Here is a 20,317-nt window from a genome sequence, read left to right as displayed (position 1 = left end):
CATTGAATGCACTGTGTTTACCAATTTCAACACTCCGGGGTGCAACTATGTTAGTTTGTACATTAAGTCCTTCAAACGAACATGTAACTCAGAAACAAAAAAAAAAACATTAGGCGACATACTGTACATGGCTCATAATAAAACATCAATAGCCTACTGCGCGCATTATTTGAAGGGCATACGACGAGCCTTGCGCTCCGCGAACTCGTGCACGATGCTCTGTATGTCACTGATTCAGTGAGCTTTTAAGCAGTAGTCTCACGACCCGAATAGTAAACAATAAACATGGAGGACATGGAGTCGTTAGTGTTGCTGGTCTCGGTGCTGTGGCTTGTTGTCACCGACAACGCGGACAGATACTGGCAAGAGCGTATAGATGAGGCGAGGCGCATAAGGCTTCAGAAATTCTCGTAATTCATAATTATTCTTCTTCCGGGTTTGCGGTGTTTACAGATCCCAGCGCGCTCGCGGGGCGTGTGTGGGCATGTGAGGACACGCCTCCTCACCAATCAGTGCACAGGGGAGTGTCTGCTCACGCCCCCAACCTCAGTCGGCACGGTTTGGCTCGCTTCAGCCCCACTCCAAAACGGTGCGAGTTTTAGGGGCTAAGCAGGGCTGAAACGAGCTGAGTCGTGCTGGTTTTTGGTAGTCGAAACGCGAGCCGTGTCGGGCTGAAGTGAGCTGAAGCGGGCTGAAGTGAGCTGAAGCGAGCTGAAGTGAGCTGAAAAAGGGTAGTGGAAAAGGGCCAATAATTGACCGTAGGTGTGAATGTGAGTGTGAATGGTTGTCTGTGTCTATGTGTCAGCCCTGTGATGACCTGGCGACTTGTCTAGGGTGTACCCCGCCTTTCGCCCATAGTCAGCTGGGATAGGCTCCAGCTTGCCTGCGACCCTGTAGAACAGGATAAAGCGGCTAGAGATAATGAGATGAGATGAGAATTTGCGTGGTTCATAAAGTGTCGTTCCTTTGAGTGAGCTGAGAAGGTACTTGGCGCACCAGAGTGGATGAAAGAAACCCATTTTAACATAGATGCAAGAAAAAAGGGAACACTTTGAACTTGGAATTACCTGGATGAATTACTCATAAAAGGTAGATCTTTATTTAAGTCCACGATAGTTAGTTTGAATGAAACTTTGGTGTTGATAATAGAAGGGCACTACAGAAGGAGTCACTGATTTTTTTATATTTAACGGTTATTCTACAAAATTGAGCTGTATATGCGCTGATAGCCGACGAAGCGCATGGCTATAAGTCATGTACGATGAGATTGAGTGGAATAACTGTTTTACTCCATCCACATTTACTGGATTTTGAGAAAGTGAAAATTTTTATTTTTTGCAAATTTGATAAATAAAAGCTTTATACAGAACATTGGACAAAATCATTTCTGCTTAGAATGTAAACAAACTGGCAAAATGACAGTAGCAATTTGTGAAAAATGTGATAATTCTTGAAAAAAAAAGATATGTTCTTACCATCAAATACTTTTATTCCATATTTTGTTGCTTTTTTAAAATTTTTTTTTGGGGGGGGGGGTGTTTGAGTAGAGTTTTATTTATTCATTTTTAAATTTTGTCCTCGGTTGGTTCAGCAACACACTCTGCCATTTTCTTCTTCTTCAGGGTTTTTTGGCGGTTGACAAACCAACTTTGAGGTGTATTACTGCCACCGACTGGGCTGGAGTGTGGAACAGGCGTTATTGTCTGGGGGGACTGTATTCTTTTAGCTACTGTATGTCTCGTCTCGTCTTCTTCCGCTTTATCCGGGACCGGGTCGCGGAGGCAGCAGTCTAAGCATGGAAGCCCAAACTTCCCTTTACCCAGACACCTCGGCCAGCTCCTCGGGAAGAACACCGAGGCATTCCCAGGCCAGCCGAGAGACATAGTCCCTCCAGCGTGTCCTGGGTCTTCCCCGGGGCCTCCTCCCGGGGGGACATGCCTGGAACACCTCCCCAGGGAGGCGTCCACACCTCCCCAGGGAGGCGTCCAGGAGGCATCCGAAAAAGATGCCCGAGCCACCTCAGCTGATTCCTCTCGATGTGGAGGAGCAGCGGCTCTACTCCGAGCTCCTCCCGAGTGACTGTGCTTCTCACCCTATCTCTAAGGGAGCGTCCAGCCACCCTGCAAAGAAAACTCATTTCGGCTGCTTGTATCCGCGATCTTGTTCTTTCGGTCATTACCCAAAGCTCATGACCATAGGTGAGAGTCGGAACGTAGATCGACCGGTAAATTGAGAGCTTCGCCTTTTGGCTCAGCTCCTTCTTCACCACGACAGACCGGTAAAGCGACCACATCACTGCGGAGGCTGCACCAATCCGCCTGTCGATCTCACGCTCCATCCTTCCCTCACTCGTGAACAAGATCCCGAGATACTTAAACTCCTCCACTTGAGGCAGGACTTCTCCACCAACCTGAAGAGAGCAAGCCACCCTTTTCCGGTCCAGAACCATGGCCTCGGACTTGGAGGTGCTGATTCTCATCCCAGCCGCTTCACACTCGACTGCAAACCGCCCCAGTGCATGCTGGAGGTCCTGGTTTGAAGAAGCCAACAGGACATCATCATCCGCAAAAAGCAGAGATGAAATCCTGTGGTTCCCAAACAGGATTCCTTCCGGCCCCTGGCTGCGCCTAGAAATTCTGTCCATAAAAATTATGAACAGAATCGGTGACAAAGGGCAGCCCTGCCGGAGTCCAACATGCACCGGGAACAGGTCTGACTTACTGCCGGCAATGCGAACCAGACTCTTGCTCTGTTCGTACAGGGACCGGACAGCCCTTAGCAAAGGGCCCCGAACCCCATACATACCTTTTCCGGTCGAGAACCATGGCTTCGGACTTGGAGGTGCTGATTCTCATCCCAGCCGCTTCACACTCGACTGCAAACCGCCCCAGTGCATGCTGGAGGTCCTGGTTTGAAGAAGCCAACAGGACATCATCATCCGCAAAAAGCAGAGATGAAATCCTGTGGTTCCCAAACAGGATTCCTTCCGGCCCCTGGCTGCGCCTAGAAATTCTGTCCATAAAAATTATGAACAGAACCGGTGACAAAGGGCAGCCCTGCCGGAGTCCAACATGCACCGGGAACAGGTCTGACTTACTGCCGGCAATGCGAACCAGACTCTTGCTCCGTTCGTACAGGGACCGGACAGCCCTTAGCAAAGGGCCCCGAACCCCATACTCCTGAAGCACCCCCCATAGAATACCACAGGGGACACGGTCGAATGCCTTCTCCAGATCCACAAAGCACATGTGGACTGGTTGGGCAAACTCCCATGAACCCTCGAGCACCCTATGAAGGGTTGGAGGTCAATGATAGACTTTGTTGTCATTTCATCTGATCTCTGGCCCTATGTCTTGGACACTCGGGTGAAGAGAGGGGCTGAACTGTCAACTGATCACCACCTGGTGGTGAGTTGGATCCGCTGGCGGAGGAGGAAGCTGGACAGACCTGGCAGGCCCAAACGTCTGGTGAGGGTCTGCTGGGAACGTCTGGCCGAGCACTCTGTTGTGGAGGTCTTTAACTCCCACCTCCGGGAGAGCTTTTCCCAGCTTCCGGGGGAGATGGGGGACATTGAGTCTGAGTGGACCATGTTCTCTACCTCCATTGTGGACGCGGCTGTTCGGAGCTGTGGCCGCAAGGTCTCCGGTGCCTGTCGTGGTGGCAATCCCCGAACCCGGTGGTGGACACCGGAAGTAAGGGATGCCGTCAAGCTGAAGAAGGAGTCCTATCGGGTCATGTTGACCTCCAGGACTCCTGAGGCAGCTGACGGGTATCGGCAGGCCAGGCGTGCTGCAGCTCGGGCAGTTGCGGAGGCAAAAACTCGGAACTGGGAGGAGTTCGGGGAGGCCATGGAGAAGGACTATCGGTTGGCCTCAAAGAAATTCTGGCAAACCGTCCGGCGCCTCAGGAGGGGGAAGCAGTACTCTGCCAACACTGTTTACAGTGCGGGGGGGGAGCTGTTGACCTCGACTGGGGACATTGTCGGGCGGTGGAAGGAATACTTTGAGGATCTCCTCAATCCCACCGTCATGTCTTCCATTGAGGAGACTGAGGCTGATGACTCAGAGGTGGACTCGTCCATTACCCAAGCCGAAGTCACTGAGGTGGTTTGCAAGCTCCTCGGTGGCAAGGCACCGGGGGTGGATGAGATCCGCCCTGAGTATCTCAAGTCTCTGGATGTTGTGGGGCTGTCTTGGTTGACACGCCTCTGCAACATCGCGTGGCGGTCGGGGACAGTGTCTATGGAGTGGCAGACTGGGGTGGTGGTCCCTCTTTTTAAGAAAGGGGACCGGAGAGTGTGCTCCAATTATAGGGGAATCGCACTTCTCAGCCTCCCAGGGAAGGTTTACTCCAGGGTACTGGAGAGGAGAATTCAACCGATAGTCGAACCTTGGATCCAGGAGGAACAATGCGGTTTTCGTCCTGGTCGTAGAACACTGGACCAGCTACTGTATGTCTGTTTCTTTTAAATACTTGATAACAAAGTGATATACCTGACTTGATGTGCTCCTGCATTTTGTTTTTCCTCTACTCACGGTATATGAGCTGATATCCTGGTATTAGAGTAGCCAGTCAGAGCCACACGATTGCTCATATCCAGTGAATGTGGAGATATATAAAGTTTGCAAAAGATTGCCTGGATATTCCACAGCACTGGTTCTGTGGATGGTTTCTGGCAGAAGTGTACAACGTTGTGTTTGGAGGGGAAAAGATCCTACACACCAACAACAAAGTCTCATCCACCTGTGAAGCATGCTAGAGGGAGCGTCATGGTTTAAGACTTGTTTGCAGCCTCAGGACCTGGACAGCTTGCAGTCTTGAGAAAGCACAGAATTGAAAATTGTATCAAGCATTTTTACAGGAGAGGGTCAGGGTAGGATCTTGAAACCTGAAGCTAATAGATGTTGGAGGATATAAAAAGATACTGACCCCCCAAAAAAACCTCAGGTAAATTAACAGGAGGGGAAAAAAGAAAAAAAAAGTTTGGAATATCATGACCTGACGAGGGCTGTTTACACAAGAAATCCTTATGATTTTGTATTTGCATACCTTTTTCCAGTCCGGACTGTGATGGTTAGTTAATGTGTCCAGTAAAGAGAGAGAATTATTAGTTGCAGTTTTATCTGTTGTTAAATTAGGAATAATTTGTTTGTTCATTATTATCAAATGGAGGAAGATCAGACCACACTGCATGAGTAATTAATGTACATATCCAGGTAATTCCTGGTTTCACAAAGGGTTCACAAACCTTTTCTTTCAGCTGTACAAGAATCAAACATCTGGCCCATTGTTCCAAATGGAACATTTCAGAATTGCTGCTCCTATAGCCATTTCAAAGGTAAAGTTGAAATAAATGTTTCTGTTTCAGCATGACTCAAAACACACTCAAGCACATTACTAATTAGAAAAGCAGTGAGCCCATCTTACGAGTATTAAAGTGTCTGGTGTCTTCCTCAGCTGAGGACGCCCTCCTCTCAGCAGTGTCTGTCTGCTTGCTTTATTCTGGACGTCTTTGCTCTGCTGGTTGGATCCTTCCGCACAGCTGTGAATATTTGCTAAGGCCCACATACAAAATGAAATCATTGCCTTTGCACTCAGACTTCAAACACTTGGCAGGCCATTGGGCGTCATGGCGGTCTCGAGAGGAGCAGCAAAAAGGCCAGAGTTAGCTGAAGAGGTGAGCAGCTGCCTAGGAAAGAGACTCCTCTTTGAAGCGGTGATGCTGGGAAATCTTTTCAAACAATAAGCTCCCTCTCCCTCATTCATTCCCTTACATGATCTCTAATGGATCTTCTATAAAAGTATCTTTAGAAACATATTTATGGCCAAAGCGGCTACAGATAATGAGATGAGATGAGATATTTAGTGGTCCTTGTCACAGTTACCAAGCCTATTTGGATCTGAACAGCTGAATGCTGTTTACATGTATTTCATGCTTCAAAGAAGTTCCACCAGTCTAACTCCCTCCATCCTTCTTACTCATAAGAACACACACAGCATTTCTCACTTTTACCTCCACCCTGAGGTGCTGTAGTCATACTTGATTGTTTGTAGCTGCCAGGATTCTCATACGGGAAACAGGCATGAACTTCGTCCGTCTGCTCCTCACAAACAGGCCTCACTCTGTGCAGCTTATGGATGTTGTGCTGTGGTTCCTGGAGGCCCTGCTCTTCTCTGAACCCCCTGCCAGTACCATTTCACACACCCCCTCCTTGTTTATCTTTACTGAGAGTACTATCGAAGACCTTAATCTGGAATTATGTTGGTTTCAGCTTTTAAACTTTTCTGAAGTCATTGCCATGTTGTGTGGATATCGTTATAGTGCTTGCCATGTTAATGTCTTTATACAGTCCACAAACTGACCCTGATTTTGACCCAATTGCAGAGCGTGAACCAAATGGTTTGCTGGCAGCATTTTATTTTATTTTTTAACATGCAAGCAAAATAAGTGTCAGAGACGTGTTTGCAGAAGTATGATGTATTCTGGATAGCCAAGCTGAGGAGCACAGAAATTCATGCTGAATACAGTTCACAAAAATATTGATGTTTGTTTAGTTCTTAGTTCCATGTTCCCTGTACTCTGTTATCATCATTATTTCTATGAATCCTTGCACACGTTTCTTTGCATTTGTCTTTGCTAATTTCTTTCCTAATCTTCCAATAAATTAAAGATTTCTGCAAGTATCATTCCAACTCTGCCCATTTCCACTTGCTTCTCTGACAGTGTTTTCTGGTTTGCCAAAATCTGTGCAATCTGAACTGGACTAAGTTCACTGATTTTGGGGAAGCCATAGCCTCTAATGGTTAGAGAAGCAGTATTGGAACCAAAAGGTTGTTGGTTCAATTCCCTGGACCAGCAGGAATGGCTGAAGTGCCCTTAAGCAAGGCACCTAACCCCCAACTGCTCCTCAGGCTACTCTGGGTATGTTGTATGTCGCTCTGGATAAGAGCGTCTGCTAAATGCCCGTTATGTAATGTAATAAGTGAGAATTACCCAAGTTTAAACTTTTTGGCACAAAGTACTTTTTAGTAAGTTATCTCACTTTGTGTGGTTTTTTTTTTTTTTTTGTAGCTTTTGCGGATTGTATTGATTGTACCTCTAAATCTTCAATAAAATGTTCTATAAAAGCATGTTGATGCATTAAAGAGGATGTTTCTGGCCTGTGAATCACTCACCAGCTATCACCTTGTAACATGCTCTCTGCAGCCACGGGACACTCTCTTTCTGCAGTCAGATAGTCTTCTTGCTGAACTATCCATTTGTGTCATTCATCTACACGTCAATGATCAGTCGAAGTGCTTGCGTGGCCTCCAGGTCTTGCCTCCTGCCACAAATGACGTCTGTTTGTTTTGAGTTGTTTTACAGCTTGTATAGCAGTGGTGGAAAGATGTGCAAATGCCATAAACGGTCATAAATGGTTATTTGTATAGTAAAACACCATCAAAATTTTAATTATATCAAATAAAAAATTCACTATCTCTGATGGCCTGCACAAACATATATGATTAATTGTGATCAGCTATTTTAATCTTTGAACAACCCTACAAATCAAGCATGACTTTCTCATCATTCATTATCCCCCGCCCAAATGAAGTTTGGCGGGGGATATAGAAAGGGGTTCCGTCCAGTTATCCATCCGGTCACATTTTCGTTTCCAGGCCGTATCTTTAAAACTACTGAAGATATCTTCATGAAACGTTGTATACATATCAAGCAACATGTGAACTGGTGCCTTTTGCCATTTGGGATTTTTGGAAAAAAGTATTTTTCTAATTTTTACATAGAAAATAAATTTTTGACTTAGTTTCTAAGAGCAATGTTTGTTTCCGGAGCATATATCCAAAACTATTCATGATACGGATTTGAAACTTGGTATACATGTTAACAAGGTGATGTAGATGTGCCTTGTCATACTAAGAAATTTGAGAAATTTAAATTTTTCATGTTTCCATGAAAACAATTTCAGACTTGCTCATTGGGGATAGATTAGGGATAAAATTAGCTCATGTTTTAAGTCGTTCAAATTCTGTAAAGCTGCTTTGCGACAATGTTTATTGTTAAAAGTGCTATACAAATAAACTTGACTTGACTAGACTTAGTCTCTCAGGTTAGTCTTAGGGGTAGGTTTTGTTTCCGGAGCAGAACTTGAAAACTATGAGTTGTATGGTCCTGAAAGTTGGTATATTTGTTGATTTAAGCAATGTATATGCGCCTTTTGATACTAAGAAATGTGAGAAATTTTTATTTTTAGCTCACCTGGACCAAAGGTCTGGTGGGCTTATGCCATGGGCTGCTGAGGTCAGTGTAAAGAGGTAGGGTTGGTTTCCTGCAGCAGAACTTGAAAAATGTGACAAATAATATCTTGAAACTTGGTATATAGGGTGGGGGATATAGATGACTCTGTCTTCTTGTTTTTTATTTATTCACCATTCGTTCATGTTCAGTAACAGCTTTATCCTGGCCAAGGTGGTCATGGTGGCAGGAATAAAACCTTGGTGGAATGCCACTCCGTCACTGGGCGACACACACACGCTCTCATTTATTTACACTTAAGGCAATTGAAGCAGCCAATCCTTCTGCTGGCATGTTTCTGGGAGTTGGGAGGAAAGTCACATGGACACAGGGAGGACATGTATGAAATTCCACACACAGTAAATCGAGCTCAGGATTGAACTGGCGACCCTGGAGCTGTGAGACTGCAATGCTATCTGCTGTACCTCTGTGTCACTGCTTTCTTATTATAATGCTGATCTTTCAAATAATTTCATCACATCTTAAAACCTGATATCACATTCCTCCAACATTGTACACACCTTGAGATACTTTTATGAATGAACTTTTTCCATTTCATCTCACAGGAGCTGAAAGTGCTCAACCACCAAGAGGAGGCCTGGAGCTAACATCAGTTCAGCTGCAGTCTGACCAAAGGGACAGTCAGTCTCTCTCTCTCAGCAATGCAGAAGGCGATTCAGACTCATTCAGTGATGTCTTCTAGTACCTGTGGAGCTCTCCCTGTGTCTCCTCCAGCAGGTCTCAGTTGACAGGAGCTGAGGAAATCTCTACCAGCCTGAGCAGAGCTGTGGGACCAGGGAGAATCGTCTATCACTGTGCCTTGTGAAAGGATGAAATGATGTGTCTTATGGTTAGTGTGAAAATGTTTTGCTTAATGGTTGTGGCACTACACTTGCCATAACAAGAGCTGCCTGAACGTGAGATCCTGTGCCATTCAGGTGGGTTTAATTGTGTGAAAAGGAAAATGTGCTTATTGGATATTCATGCATGACTTTGCACTTTCAAACCAATAAATATTTTATCACTAAGCATCACTGGTTGGTTAATATCTCTTTCATTGACATTTTGGTGTTTTTTCCATTTGCGTTCACTCTTAATTTAACATCATTGCTGTTTCCAGAAATGGTTACATCAGGTCAAAAGTTTGTGTTGGCTTTGAAACACATGGCTACGTGGCACGTACCCTATTGTGGTAATAGCTGTGCAGAACATTACATTACGTGACTGGGTTTCACCTCATTACTGCCAGGCTATTTTTCCTCTAGAGAAAACGGTACCGTTTATCAGATGTTGCTTTGCAGCTTGCTGCAGTGATGATGCCCATCTAATGAGCATCCTGTTTACTTTCTAGCAGCTCAGCCAAGATAAAGAAGGCCTCAAGTCTTCACCAGCAAACTGAACAACAATGTTAGCAATTAAGGCCATAATGAGTGGAATTTCTCACTTAAAGGAACAGTCCACCGTACTTCCATAATGAAATATGCTCTTATCTGAATTGAGACGAGCTGCTCCGTACCTCTCCGAGCTTTGCGCGACCTCCCAGTCAGTCAGATGCAGTCAGACGCGCTGTCACTCCTGTTAGTAATGTAGCTAGGCTCAGTATGGCCAACGGTATTTTTTGGGGCTGTAGTTAGATGCGACCAAACTCTTCCGCATTTTTCCTGTTTACATAGGTTTATATGACCAGTGACATGAAACAAGTTCAGTTACACAAATTGAAACGTAGCAATTTTCTATGCTATGGAAAGTCCGCACTATAATGACAGGCGTACTAACACCTTCTGCGCGCTTCGGCAGCGCATTGATACGGAGCTCAGATATCAATGCGCTGCCGAAGCGCACAGAAGGTGTTAGTACGCCTGTCATTATAGTGCGGACTTTCCATAGCATAGAAAATTGCTACGTTTCAATTTGTGTAACTGAACTTGTTTCATGTCACTGGTCATATAAACCTATGTAACCAGGAAAAATGTGGAAGAGTTTGGTCGCATCTAACTACAGCCCCCAAAAAATACCATTGGCCATGCTGAGCCTAGCTACATTGCTAACAGGAGTGACAGCACGTCTGACTGCGTCTGACTGACTGGGAGGTCGCGCAAAGCTCGGACAGGTACGGAGCAGCTCGTCTCAATTCAGATAAGAGCATATTTCATTATGGAAGTACGGTGGACTGTTCCTTTAAGGTGTGGGAAAGGCTTTGTATCTGACTACAATGTGCATATTTAATATAACGTCAAGGTGTTCTACAGCATATACAGTGTATTTCTCATACTGATATTAAATATAGCCCTTAAGTACATTATGAATAAACTAATAAACTTTTTCCTGCTTATTACAGATTTCATCAAGGAAAGAGGGTGATAAACTGCCCTGATCTATACTGAGAGGCCCTGCGGGAATAAAGTTTTTTTTTTGTGTGTGTGTTTTTTTTTAACAGCTCTGCTGCAGCTGCAGGCTCTGGGTCTGATAAAAGGAGAAGATCTAGAGAGACAGAAAGTGACAGGTTTGAAAGTAAGCGGATACATGTGGTAAAGTGAGAATGACCAGCACTCCACATGCCACAACAAGATTGCTTAGTGTCAGCAGGCTTTATTTTAAAAAAAATCAATTGTATAAAATGTGGTTATAGTACTGATGTCTTTCTAGTTTTAACATAAACAGACAGAAATTCTCTGTGACTTTGAGCAGCTGCTGGTCTCATGTAAGAAATATGTCTATGTATAAACTTTATCCATTTAATATTTTCTGTTATCTCTGATTCTTATTCTGCTCATACACTATTTGATTTAAAGCATTATTAATCGGTCTTTCAAAGAGCTGCGATGTGATGAGCGCTGCAATAAAGCCAAAATACTGAAGGATCAACCCACTAATGAAAAGCCAGTCTTGATCGGTTTGATTGGATTATAATAAGCGAGCAGTGATGAAGAGGGCTGGTCTGCAGAAGAGAAGCGAGCCACTTTAAAAAACCCCAGTGCTGGCCTGATATCACACACACACTCTTAAATGTTTTCTAAAGACTAGGTTATGAGCCAAGAGTGCAGTCAGTTCATATCCACCCCTCCTCCTATAGCTCTTTCCAAAAAAAAAAATCCTTTTCAGTTCCAGTTAGCCAGCTGTTTATCAAAGCCAGATGTGTCAGGCAGGAAGCTGGCGGAAATCGAGCGTGACATTGACCACTCTTCTCTTGCACGATGGAACACTGGGAAGACACCAAAAAAAGACTTCACCTCTCTGTTGCTCTCAGACAGCTTGGCCTCTCAAACCCAGGGGAGTTGGCTGTAGCCTTTTAAATCTGTGAAGCCTAAAGCCAGTGTAGAAACCTAGGGTGAGCTGCAATAGATGCTTGGATGTCCGAGGATGATGTCCTTCACTGAACCTTTTTTATTTGCCTTCGAGAAGAAATGGAGCAATTTGCATTTAATCAAAGGGAGGTCAAGTTAATCATGGTTATCAGGAGGCTGTGCAAATCTTTGCATTTTTATATTATTTCATCAACACTGAAATGACTGCACTGTGAGAGTGCGAAATTAATGAGTAGATAGCCATCTACTGAATATATTAAGGTTTCAGATTTGCAGAGTGGGGCTACACGGAGTGTTGACTGAGGTGTTTTGGCAGTATGCTAATGAGGCAGAATAAATATTGGAAAATAAATTAAGGTTACCCTTTGTTAGAAACGACCTGTGTGTGTGTGTTGCATATCTATCTGACGACTGAATGCTTAATTGATGCTGAAGCACCTGTTAGTCATTCATATGTATGTATGACAGCAGCACCATGGTTTCATGAATAAATGATCCATATGCACAGATGCTCTAAAGCCGTGTGGCTTAAAAAAAAGTGTTAGACCGCACCAACTGGGTTTATAACTTGGCCCAAAATCTTCGTTGGGTACATCTTGGGTTCTCCTTAACACGGTTAACTTTAAAACATATAGCAGGTTATGATGAAACAGAGATGCAGTCGAGTAATGATGCAGTGAGTGAAAATAAAAAACAATGTGTTTGTCATATCAGTGTGGGAATGAGAAAAGACAAATGGCTTTCTTAAAGGGATTTTAGGGCAGTTGTGCATGCCTTTGAATCTGTTCCATCTCATTATCTCTAGCCGCTTTATCCTGCTCTACAGGGTCGCAGGCAAGCTGGAGCCTATCCCAGCTGACTACGGGCGAAAGGCGGGGTACACCCTGGACAAGTCGCCAGGTCATCACAGGGCTGACACATAGACACAGACAACCATTCACACTCACATTCACACCTACGCTCAATTTAGAGTCACCAGTTAGCCTAACCTGCATGTCTTTGGACTGTGGGGGAAACCGGAGCACCCGGAGGAAACCCACGCGGACACGGGGAGAACATGCAAACTCCGTACAGAAAGGCCCTCGCCGGCCACGGGGCTCGAACCCGGACCTTCTTGCTGTGAGGCGACAGCGCTAACCACTACACCACCGTGCCGCCCTCTGTTCCAGCTCCTGGACATAAAAGCTGTGATAAATGAGTGCTGTTTGCACAAAGCAGTGATAAATAAGAGCAGTTACTCTTTAGCAGGATGTGAGTTCTCAGATGCTCTGCCCATAACTTAGGAAATGGTTGGTATCTTTTGGACACTTTTCTTGCCGCAAACTTTGGATTCAATGTGATTGGCATCCCACACTTTTCAGCATGAAAACTCTGGAACACCATGACAAAATGAGCATTTCTTATTCTTAGTAATGTGTTCAATGATTTTCACAGAATCATCACCTTAAAAGTTATTAGAGTTTTAAGTGAAGCACTTGGTTATCTGCCATGTCATTCGAATGGCTTTTTTGTGTGAAATTGGTTTTTGACCATGATTATTGATGAAACATACCAGACCCTTCTGCCTTACCAGGAATTTCCTTTCATTAAGCCTGAATTCACCTGCTCAAAGACTCTTTCATTATCACACCCTGTCATGCTAGGCTCATCTCCAAATCCTTCATTCCTCAAGACCAGGGGGGCATCAATAATGAGTTCCCAGTACCAATTAGAGATTTATACGAAATGCCATCTTTTAATTAATCATTTAGAAACACCACTTTAGAAGAGTCTCAGCACCGTGGGGGATATGAACACATCTTTAATGAGACTATTAAAGTTTCAGAGTCGCATGCGAGAGTTTGTTTGGATGCACACACCAGGTTTGATCGCCATGCTTGGATGGTGTGGTTTTGAGCTTGTTAATTGATGCTTGGGAGACATCTGATTATTTGCCTCAGTGTTTTAAGGAGGGCTCGCTAGGGGTGTGAGCAGTGGGGGAGGAAATAAACTGGTCAGGAGCCAGTCAATTTTAAATTCTACATTCTGCACCAAGACTCCAGAATGACAAGAACATAGATTAATCCCTGTTTTCTAACAGATGTACATCCTTCTTTGTGTAATCCTTCACCAAGACATTTCTGCATTTGTCCAGTAAATGTCTCCCATGTTTGGTGTGACATTAATTAAGGTTTAGAGCTCAGACTCTGGGCTCCCTCTTGCCTCTCCTCTGATGGATAGACACTGATAGAAATGATCATGGCTCCACAACTGCATCTTGCAATGCATGAGAGCAGAATGGAATTGAGTGTGATTATACAGTAGACATTTTATGGTCATGACCTTAGATTAGACAAGGTGTAAGATAAGACCAGGGAGTGTTGTGAAAAAGAAGAAGAAAAAAAAACAGACCAAGAGAGACCACAGTAATGTGTGTTCTTTTAATGTAGATGACTTTGCTATAATAGTATGCATCCAGTCTGTCTTATGTTATCTAGTCACCAGTGGTTTAAAAGCAGCAAAGTTTAACATCCAAATGTATCCCAACTGGTGTTGCAAACCTTTGGGGAATTGGAGGCCAGCTGATATGTAAACAATTTTGACTTGAACTGGATGATTGCATTACGAAAAGTTGGAAAACTGACTTATTTCTGAGTCACCTCACTGGCTAGAAAATGCAGAAATTTCCAGTAAAATGACCTTGAAGTGTTTCTGGAAATGCAACCATTGCTCTTGTTAGGCACATTCAGCAATCTGCTTCTAATGCAATCCCTCAAGTACTTCAGTACGTCAAGATTTTCAAGCTCTTGTTTCCTGGCATAGGTAGACGAAAGCAGCTGTCTCAAGATGTCTATTTTGAGTGGATTCATCAACCCTCAGCGAGCTCCTCAGTCAAAAAGCTCGCATGCTGAGAGGAAAGGAAGTAAGACCGTTTTTATTCTCCATCCCATGCACACACCAATACAGACACACAGCTGTTTCAGCAGCTGGGCACGGAGAGAGAGAGAGAGCTGGATGCGTCCTCTACTCACACAATGATCCTTTATATGATCGGAGTTGGACTTTTACTACAACCTCAAGCCTGGTGATGATGGAAGGGCTTAAACAGCAAAGAAAAGGTGTAATGCACACCATGCACTTCACACTGAAGCAATTTTTGTCTCTGCATAATGACCTAAATATCGATGTGCTGCATGAAATATAATAATGTAGTAAAAAAAAAAGAGAGAGATTAAAAACACAGACATACGTAATAGACAGAAATAGCTGAGATATTTTGATTCAGGCAAATAAAACAGTTATACACTGTACAGTATATTTTGTGTAGATCAATGGTAGTTTGCCTGTAGGGTGATCGTAGTGGAGATGTATGTGGAGTCACTAGGTCAGAACTATGTCATGAATAATGGGAGTGAAAACACACCCACACAGAGGATGGAGAAAAACTGTTAAAGTAATCCTTAAACACAGGGGACCAGAAAAGAGGAGCCGAATGAATGTTTTTCTTCCAGTGACCTGAATCAGACGATGTCGTTAAGCTTTGCTGCAGGCTCTATACCTCGTCTGGATGGATAGACAAAAGCTTTAATCACCACAGAGCTCAGGCTGTGAATGCTTGATGTTAATTATCTTGCATTGTTTTCTGTACTTACAGTTTACTAAAACAAATTTGGTTACAATTAAGGCAAGGACAAACCATCCGTAAAAAAAATTCTCTCTTGTGGTCTGTCGTTGACGCAAAAAGAAATGCTGGTCTGGAATGAAAATAGTGGTGTTGTTGTTGTCGTCAAACAGAACTTGTTTAATCCAAGGGACTTTCATCTGACCGCCCTCAGGAACATGCATGCAAATTATTGTTCCCAAGCTTTAGTTACAGAAATATATGATGAAACGTATTGACATTTTGCACAAAATATTCTGCAGGTGGACGCTGATTGCATTAGATACATAAATGAGCAGTGATGTATGGACACTCTGTCCATGCGGGTTAAGTCCTCTCTCGGGAGTCAATACTCCCCTCTCGCTTCTGCTTTCCTTTGGTGACTGTCCAAAATAGAATAAAAGCCTACTATTCTATATTCTCTAGGTAGACTTGAAATGTTTTTTTTTCTTTCCTCCTTCTTTCCCTGCCCCTTCTTGAGAACAATACTTGTGTTATTTTGAGTGATTTGATTAATGATTGGAAAACCATTACTGAAAGCAGAGTCTTAAAACTTTCATGGAATGTGTAACGGCTGTCATGCTCTCTAAACAATGGCAGTGTAAAACTTGCAGATTTACAGACTAAAACTTGGACGTTTTGACTGCTGTTTCTAAATAGCATGGTTTCAGTCCCAATCTCTGTGAAATATGCCTAGTGTATTGTGGTGAGCCTACTCTAAATCTCATTAAACTTTAAATGTGTATTGACTGCTTTATATCCAACAGGGCTATTTGTGGCGGTGTTATAAGATCTGGAGAAAGTTTTAACATTATTCTGCTAATGGTTCTCAAGCATTATTGATTATATAAAAGCCAGGAGACAGGGAAATATTTTTTATTTGTTAAATGGCCCCCAAAACAATCTCTGAGGAAATAAACAATAAACTGAAATGTTGATTATTTAAAAAAAAAAATCACCTTCGTAATTCATCCTCTAATTTTGAGTAAAGTTTAGGGAGGAAAATCTTGTTTTGCATGTTCTCCCCGTGCCTATGTGGGTTTTCTCAGGGTTCTATGGTTTCCTCCCAAAAATATGCACTCATGGTGCGCTGCAATGGAGTGGCATCCTATCCAGGGCGTATTCCCACTTCTCACCTGGAATAAGCTCTGAATATCCTCCAATGAAGGGCTGAACATAAATTAACGGTCCACATTTAAATTGGAGTACTGATGAAAAGAGTAGACTCTTTCTTAACACCTCCATGCTGTCATCCAACACTGATTACTAACATTACCAAATCTGTGTGCAATATCTCTGGGCTTTTATTATATAAATATGGTAGTCTGGAAGAAGCAGTCAAAAGAGGCTCCACAACTTTACCGAAGCCTTGTGTTAATATTACATTGGGCAAGGAGAGAAAGGCAGGGAAACCGCACAGTTTTTCTAACTTACATCGAATCTTTAAACAGTTAAGCCGTAATGGAGCCCATCTTTTACTCTTGGTTGCTTTTAAAGCCTGATTTTGAGCTGACTCTGGTGCCCACCCATCATCATCACACACTGTCTGTACAGATGTTTGTTTGATCTGGCCCAGAGATTGGTGGAACATTGGAATTATCTTTGGAACTGCATTGCCATTTAATTAACACGATTAAGGGATACTGGAAAAGCAAGGGAACGTGGTCACTGGAATGATTTACGGTTTTGAGAGGGTGAGTGATGAAATGGTGAGAGAGTAACATTACGCTGAATAAACCCAGCTAAGCAGTACTGAGAGAGTGCTGAAAGTGCAGAGTAGCTTCGGCTTATGAGGAGGAAAAATATCTGTCTGTGCAAAGTAACTCAATCAAGATGAACAGAAAAAGATAGAAATTTACATGACGATAAAACGGGCTCTGTGAAGTTTATCTTTCACTTTCTGAATATCATTTAATTTTTGTATTTAATGTAGTAAGTGTCACTACGATCTAATACTCATCTCATCTCATTATCTCTAGCCGCTTTATCCTTCTACAGGGTCGCAGGCTACGGGTGAAAGGCGGGGTACACCCTGGACAAGTCGCCAGGTCATCACAGGGCTGACACATAGACACAGACAACCATTCACACTCACATTCACACCTACGGTCAATTTAGAGCCACCAGTTAACCTAACCTGCATGTCTTCGGACTGTGGGGGAAACTGGAGCACCCGGAGGAAACCCACGCGGACACGGGGAGAACATGCAAACTCCGCACAGAAAGGCCCTCGCCAGCCACGGGGCTCGAACCCAGGACCTTCTTGCTGTGAGGCGACAGCGCTAACCACTACACCACCGTGCCGCCCCGATCTAATACTCGAGGTTTAATATTTTACACAATCGGTCATGATCATGTAATTATGTGTTTTGCTTCTTGCTTGCAGTTCTGCTTTGACAGCCAACTCAGAGACCTATAAATCATAAACCAATGCCTTTCTCTAGTTCACTGATGCAATGTATACGTTATGTAATTGGATTTTAATGTGCAATGTCAAATTACTGTTTATATATGCTGTAGCCTGTGCAAATCTGTTTAAGAATCAACTAATTAAGTTATCTGATAATAAATGTTATACCATAAATTTTTTGGTTTATTGTTACTGAACCTTTTCATATGAAGCAGAATCCACATGTGTTCCTCTTTAACTGTTGTCTTGTGACATGAACTATATAGAAAAATCCTCATTCTTCATTTGGACACCGCTGGGCTGCAATACAATAAAACAATTCACACTTCATTGTAAAGCCCCAGATGATTCATGAAAAGGCTTTATTTTAATTACAAACAAATCACTGTGCTGAATAACCCAGACACTGCAGGTTGAGTTTACTGACAATTAAAATATTGCTGTGGCAACAGCACGCTGAACTGATTGGAAATTGGATAAATCCTATATAGTTCCAAATGCACTATATAGAGTAGGCTATACAGCCCATTATTCCAAAACCTATGTAGTGAACAGGGATCCAGCTGGGATTCGGTCAATTGTTTATCACTTTCTGGAGCAGTGTTGGGACCTGTCACAGCCTGCTGTCTGGAGAGGAAAACTGAAACAGGGCTGAATCTGTGGAAGATAATGTCCTAAAGGGATTCGACTTCTGTCTGTGGGACTTAAAATGAATTGGCAAGAGATTACATCATCCTCGTGTGCTATAGTAATTATCATAAATACGAGTTCTCAACGGGTGGCACGGTGGTGTAGTGGTTAGCGCTGTCACCTCACAGCAAGAAGGTTCGGGTTCGAGCCCCGTGGCCGGCGAGGCCCTTTCTGTGCGGAGTTTGCATGTTCTCCCCGTGTCCGCGTGGGTTTCCTCCGGGTGCTCCGGTTTCCCCCACAGTCCAATGACATGCAGGTTAGGTTAACTGGTGACTCTAAATTGACCGTAGGTGTGAGTGTGAATGGTTGTCTGTGTCTATGTGTCAGCCCTGTGATGACCTGGCGACTTGTCCAGGGTGTACCCCGCCTTTCGCCCGTAGTCAGCTGGGATAGGCTCCAGCTTGCCTGCGACCCTGTAGAACAGGATTAAGCGGCTAGAGATAATGAGATGAGTTCTCAACGTAAAAGTTGCACATAGATGGCAATTCAAGTTGTAATTAGCCCACAAATGAGCTTTCTGTTATGATTTTCCTCCGAATGCTGCCTTCACATGTTCTTAATATCTTATTTGGATGTTGTTATTTCCCATTTGTGAAGTCATAATAGTCGTTGCAACGATAACGTAACTTTTTATGACTATCTATTTGGTATCTTCTTAACATTTCACACTAATGTAAGTCTAAAGAAAATGTAATCAGCAGAGGTATTAGCCAGTATGCATGGCCAAATCTGGGACTACTGAAACTGTGCTTTCCTAATTGTAAAGGTCAACACCAGGACATTTTTTTTTTGTATCAAAACTATTACAGAAGATAGTCAGGGTGGGTTTTTATGACTGAACTAGATCCTGTAACTTGCTTACTCATCAGAATGTGTAAGGTGCCTTGAGAGGTCTCCAGGCTTCCTCAGGTTGTGGAAATCCATTTATACACAAAGGGACTGTTTTTCATCTAGGAACTATCAGTTGTTGTGCCAAAACAATCTTTCAGTTCACTATTTTCCAGGTATTTATCCCATGGGAAGAAGGATGAACGGAGACCCCACCTCCGAGGCTGTGCCGTTACACAGCGGTTGCCTGGCAACAGCCTGAGTAAGAGACAGGGGATTGGTCAGTGTTCAGTGGGATTTTATCTGCACTTCCTGGTTTCACACCATTACATGAGTGGTACAGTGAGCCTGCTAATGATGTACAAAGTGTGAACGAGGGTGGAGTGTGCTAGATGGTGAATAACGCCAGAAACAGATGAAGGATACTGCTGTGCAAAACTGCCATGCTCTTTGAAAAGCTTTAAATAATACATAATGAGTGTTGGGATTCATTATGGAGGCTTTATAAAGAGTTCAGTCTTGGCCTGGCATTTGCAATGTTCTGTGCTTCCTCCTGTTTTCACACACAGAAGCCGTATTGCTAGGCAGCCATTGCGTTTGTCTGTGTATGTGTTTCATTGTCTTGTACAACCTAATGGCTGCTAATCTCAACTGCATCTGCCTTAGAGAACTTACCCAAATTAGGAATACTAACAAATTACAACATTGCAATCAGTGAAAGAATGTAATCTTGAATCATGTCATGTTATAATCTCGATCTGCTAGACCTGATAGAATTGACAATCTGATTTGTTGTATTTTACTTGAAATGCAAATCCTGAATCCAGTGGAGTACAATACACCAGCATTTGGAAGGTTTTGTTGCTTGTAGATGCTAGAGATGTATATAACTTTTGCATGTTTGCGTAGGGGGCGGCACGGTGATGTAGTGGTTAGCGCTGTCGCCTCACAGCAAGAAGGTCCGGGTTCGAGCCCCGTGGCCGACAAGGACCTTTCTGTGCGGAGTTTGCATGTTCTCCCCGTGTCCGCGTGGGTTTCCTCCGGGTGCTCCGGTTTCCCCCACAGTCCAAAGACATGCAGGTTAGGTTAACTGGTGACTCTAAATTGACCGTAGGTGTGAATGTGAGTGTGAATGGTTGTCTGTGTCTATG

The 20,317-nt window shown here is 43.6% G+C and overlaps 1 protein-coding gene across 9 annotated transcripts in view; it reads left to right on the top strand.

Moving 5' to 3' along the window:
* kiaa0586 (KIAA0586 ortholog) overlaps positions 1-11,032 on the top strand; it is a 175,486-nt gene extending 164,454 nt beyond the window's left edge. For 6 of the 9 annotated variants that reach the window (XM_060934418.1, XM_060934416.1, XM_060934414.1 and 3 more), the window contains one exon: positions 8,860-9,327. In XM_060934418.1, coding sequence (XP_060790401.1) covers positions 8,860-8,996 — 137 coding nt within the window. In that variant the 3' untranslated portion in view covers positions 8,997-9,327. The other 3 variants (XR_009655653.1, XR_009655654.1, XR_009655655.1) reach the window with 3 other exon arrangements.
* The last annotated feature ends 9,285 nt before the right edge of the window (positions 11,033-20,317 follow it).

Source organism: Neoarius graeffei, chromosome 11, assembly GCF_027579695.1.
Source record: "Neoarius graeffei isolate fNeoGra1 chromosome 11, fNeoGra1.pri, whole genome shotgun sequence".
Classification (NCBI taxonomy): domain Eukaryota; kingdom Metazoa; phylum Chordata; class Actinopteri; order Siluriformes; family Ariidae; genus Neoarius; species Neoarius graeffei.
The sequence above is the reverse complement of the archived record's forward strand: the minus strand, read 5'-3'. Positions and strand labels throughout refer to the sequence as shown.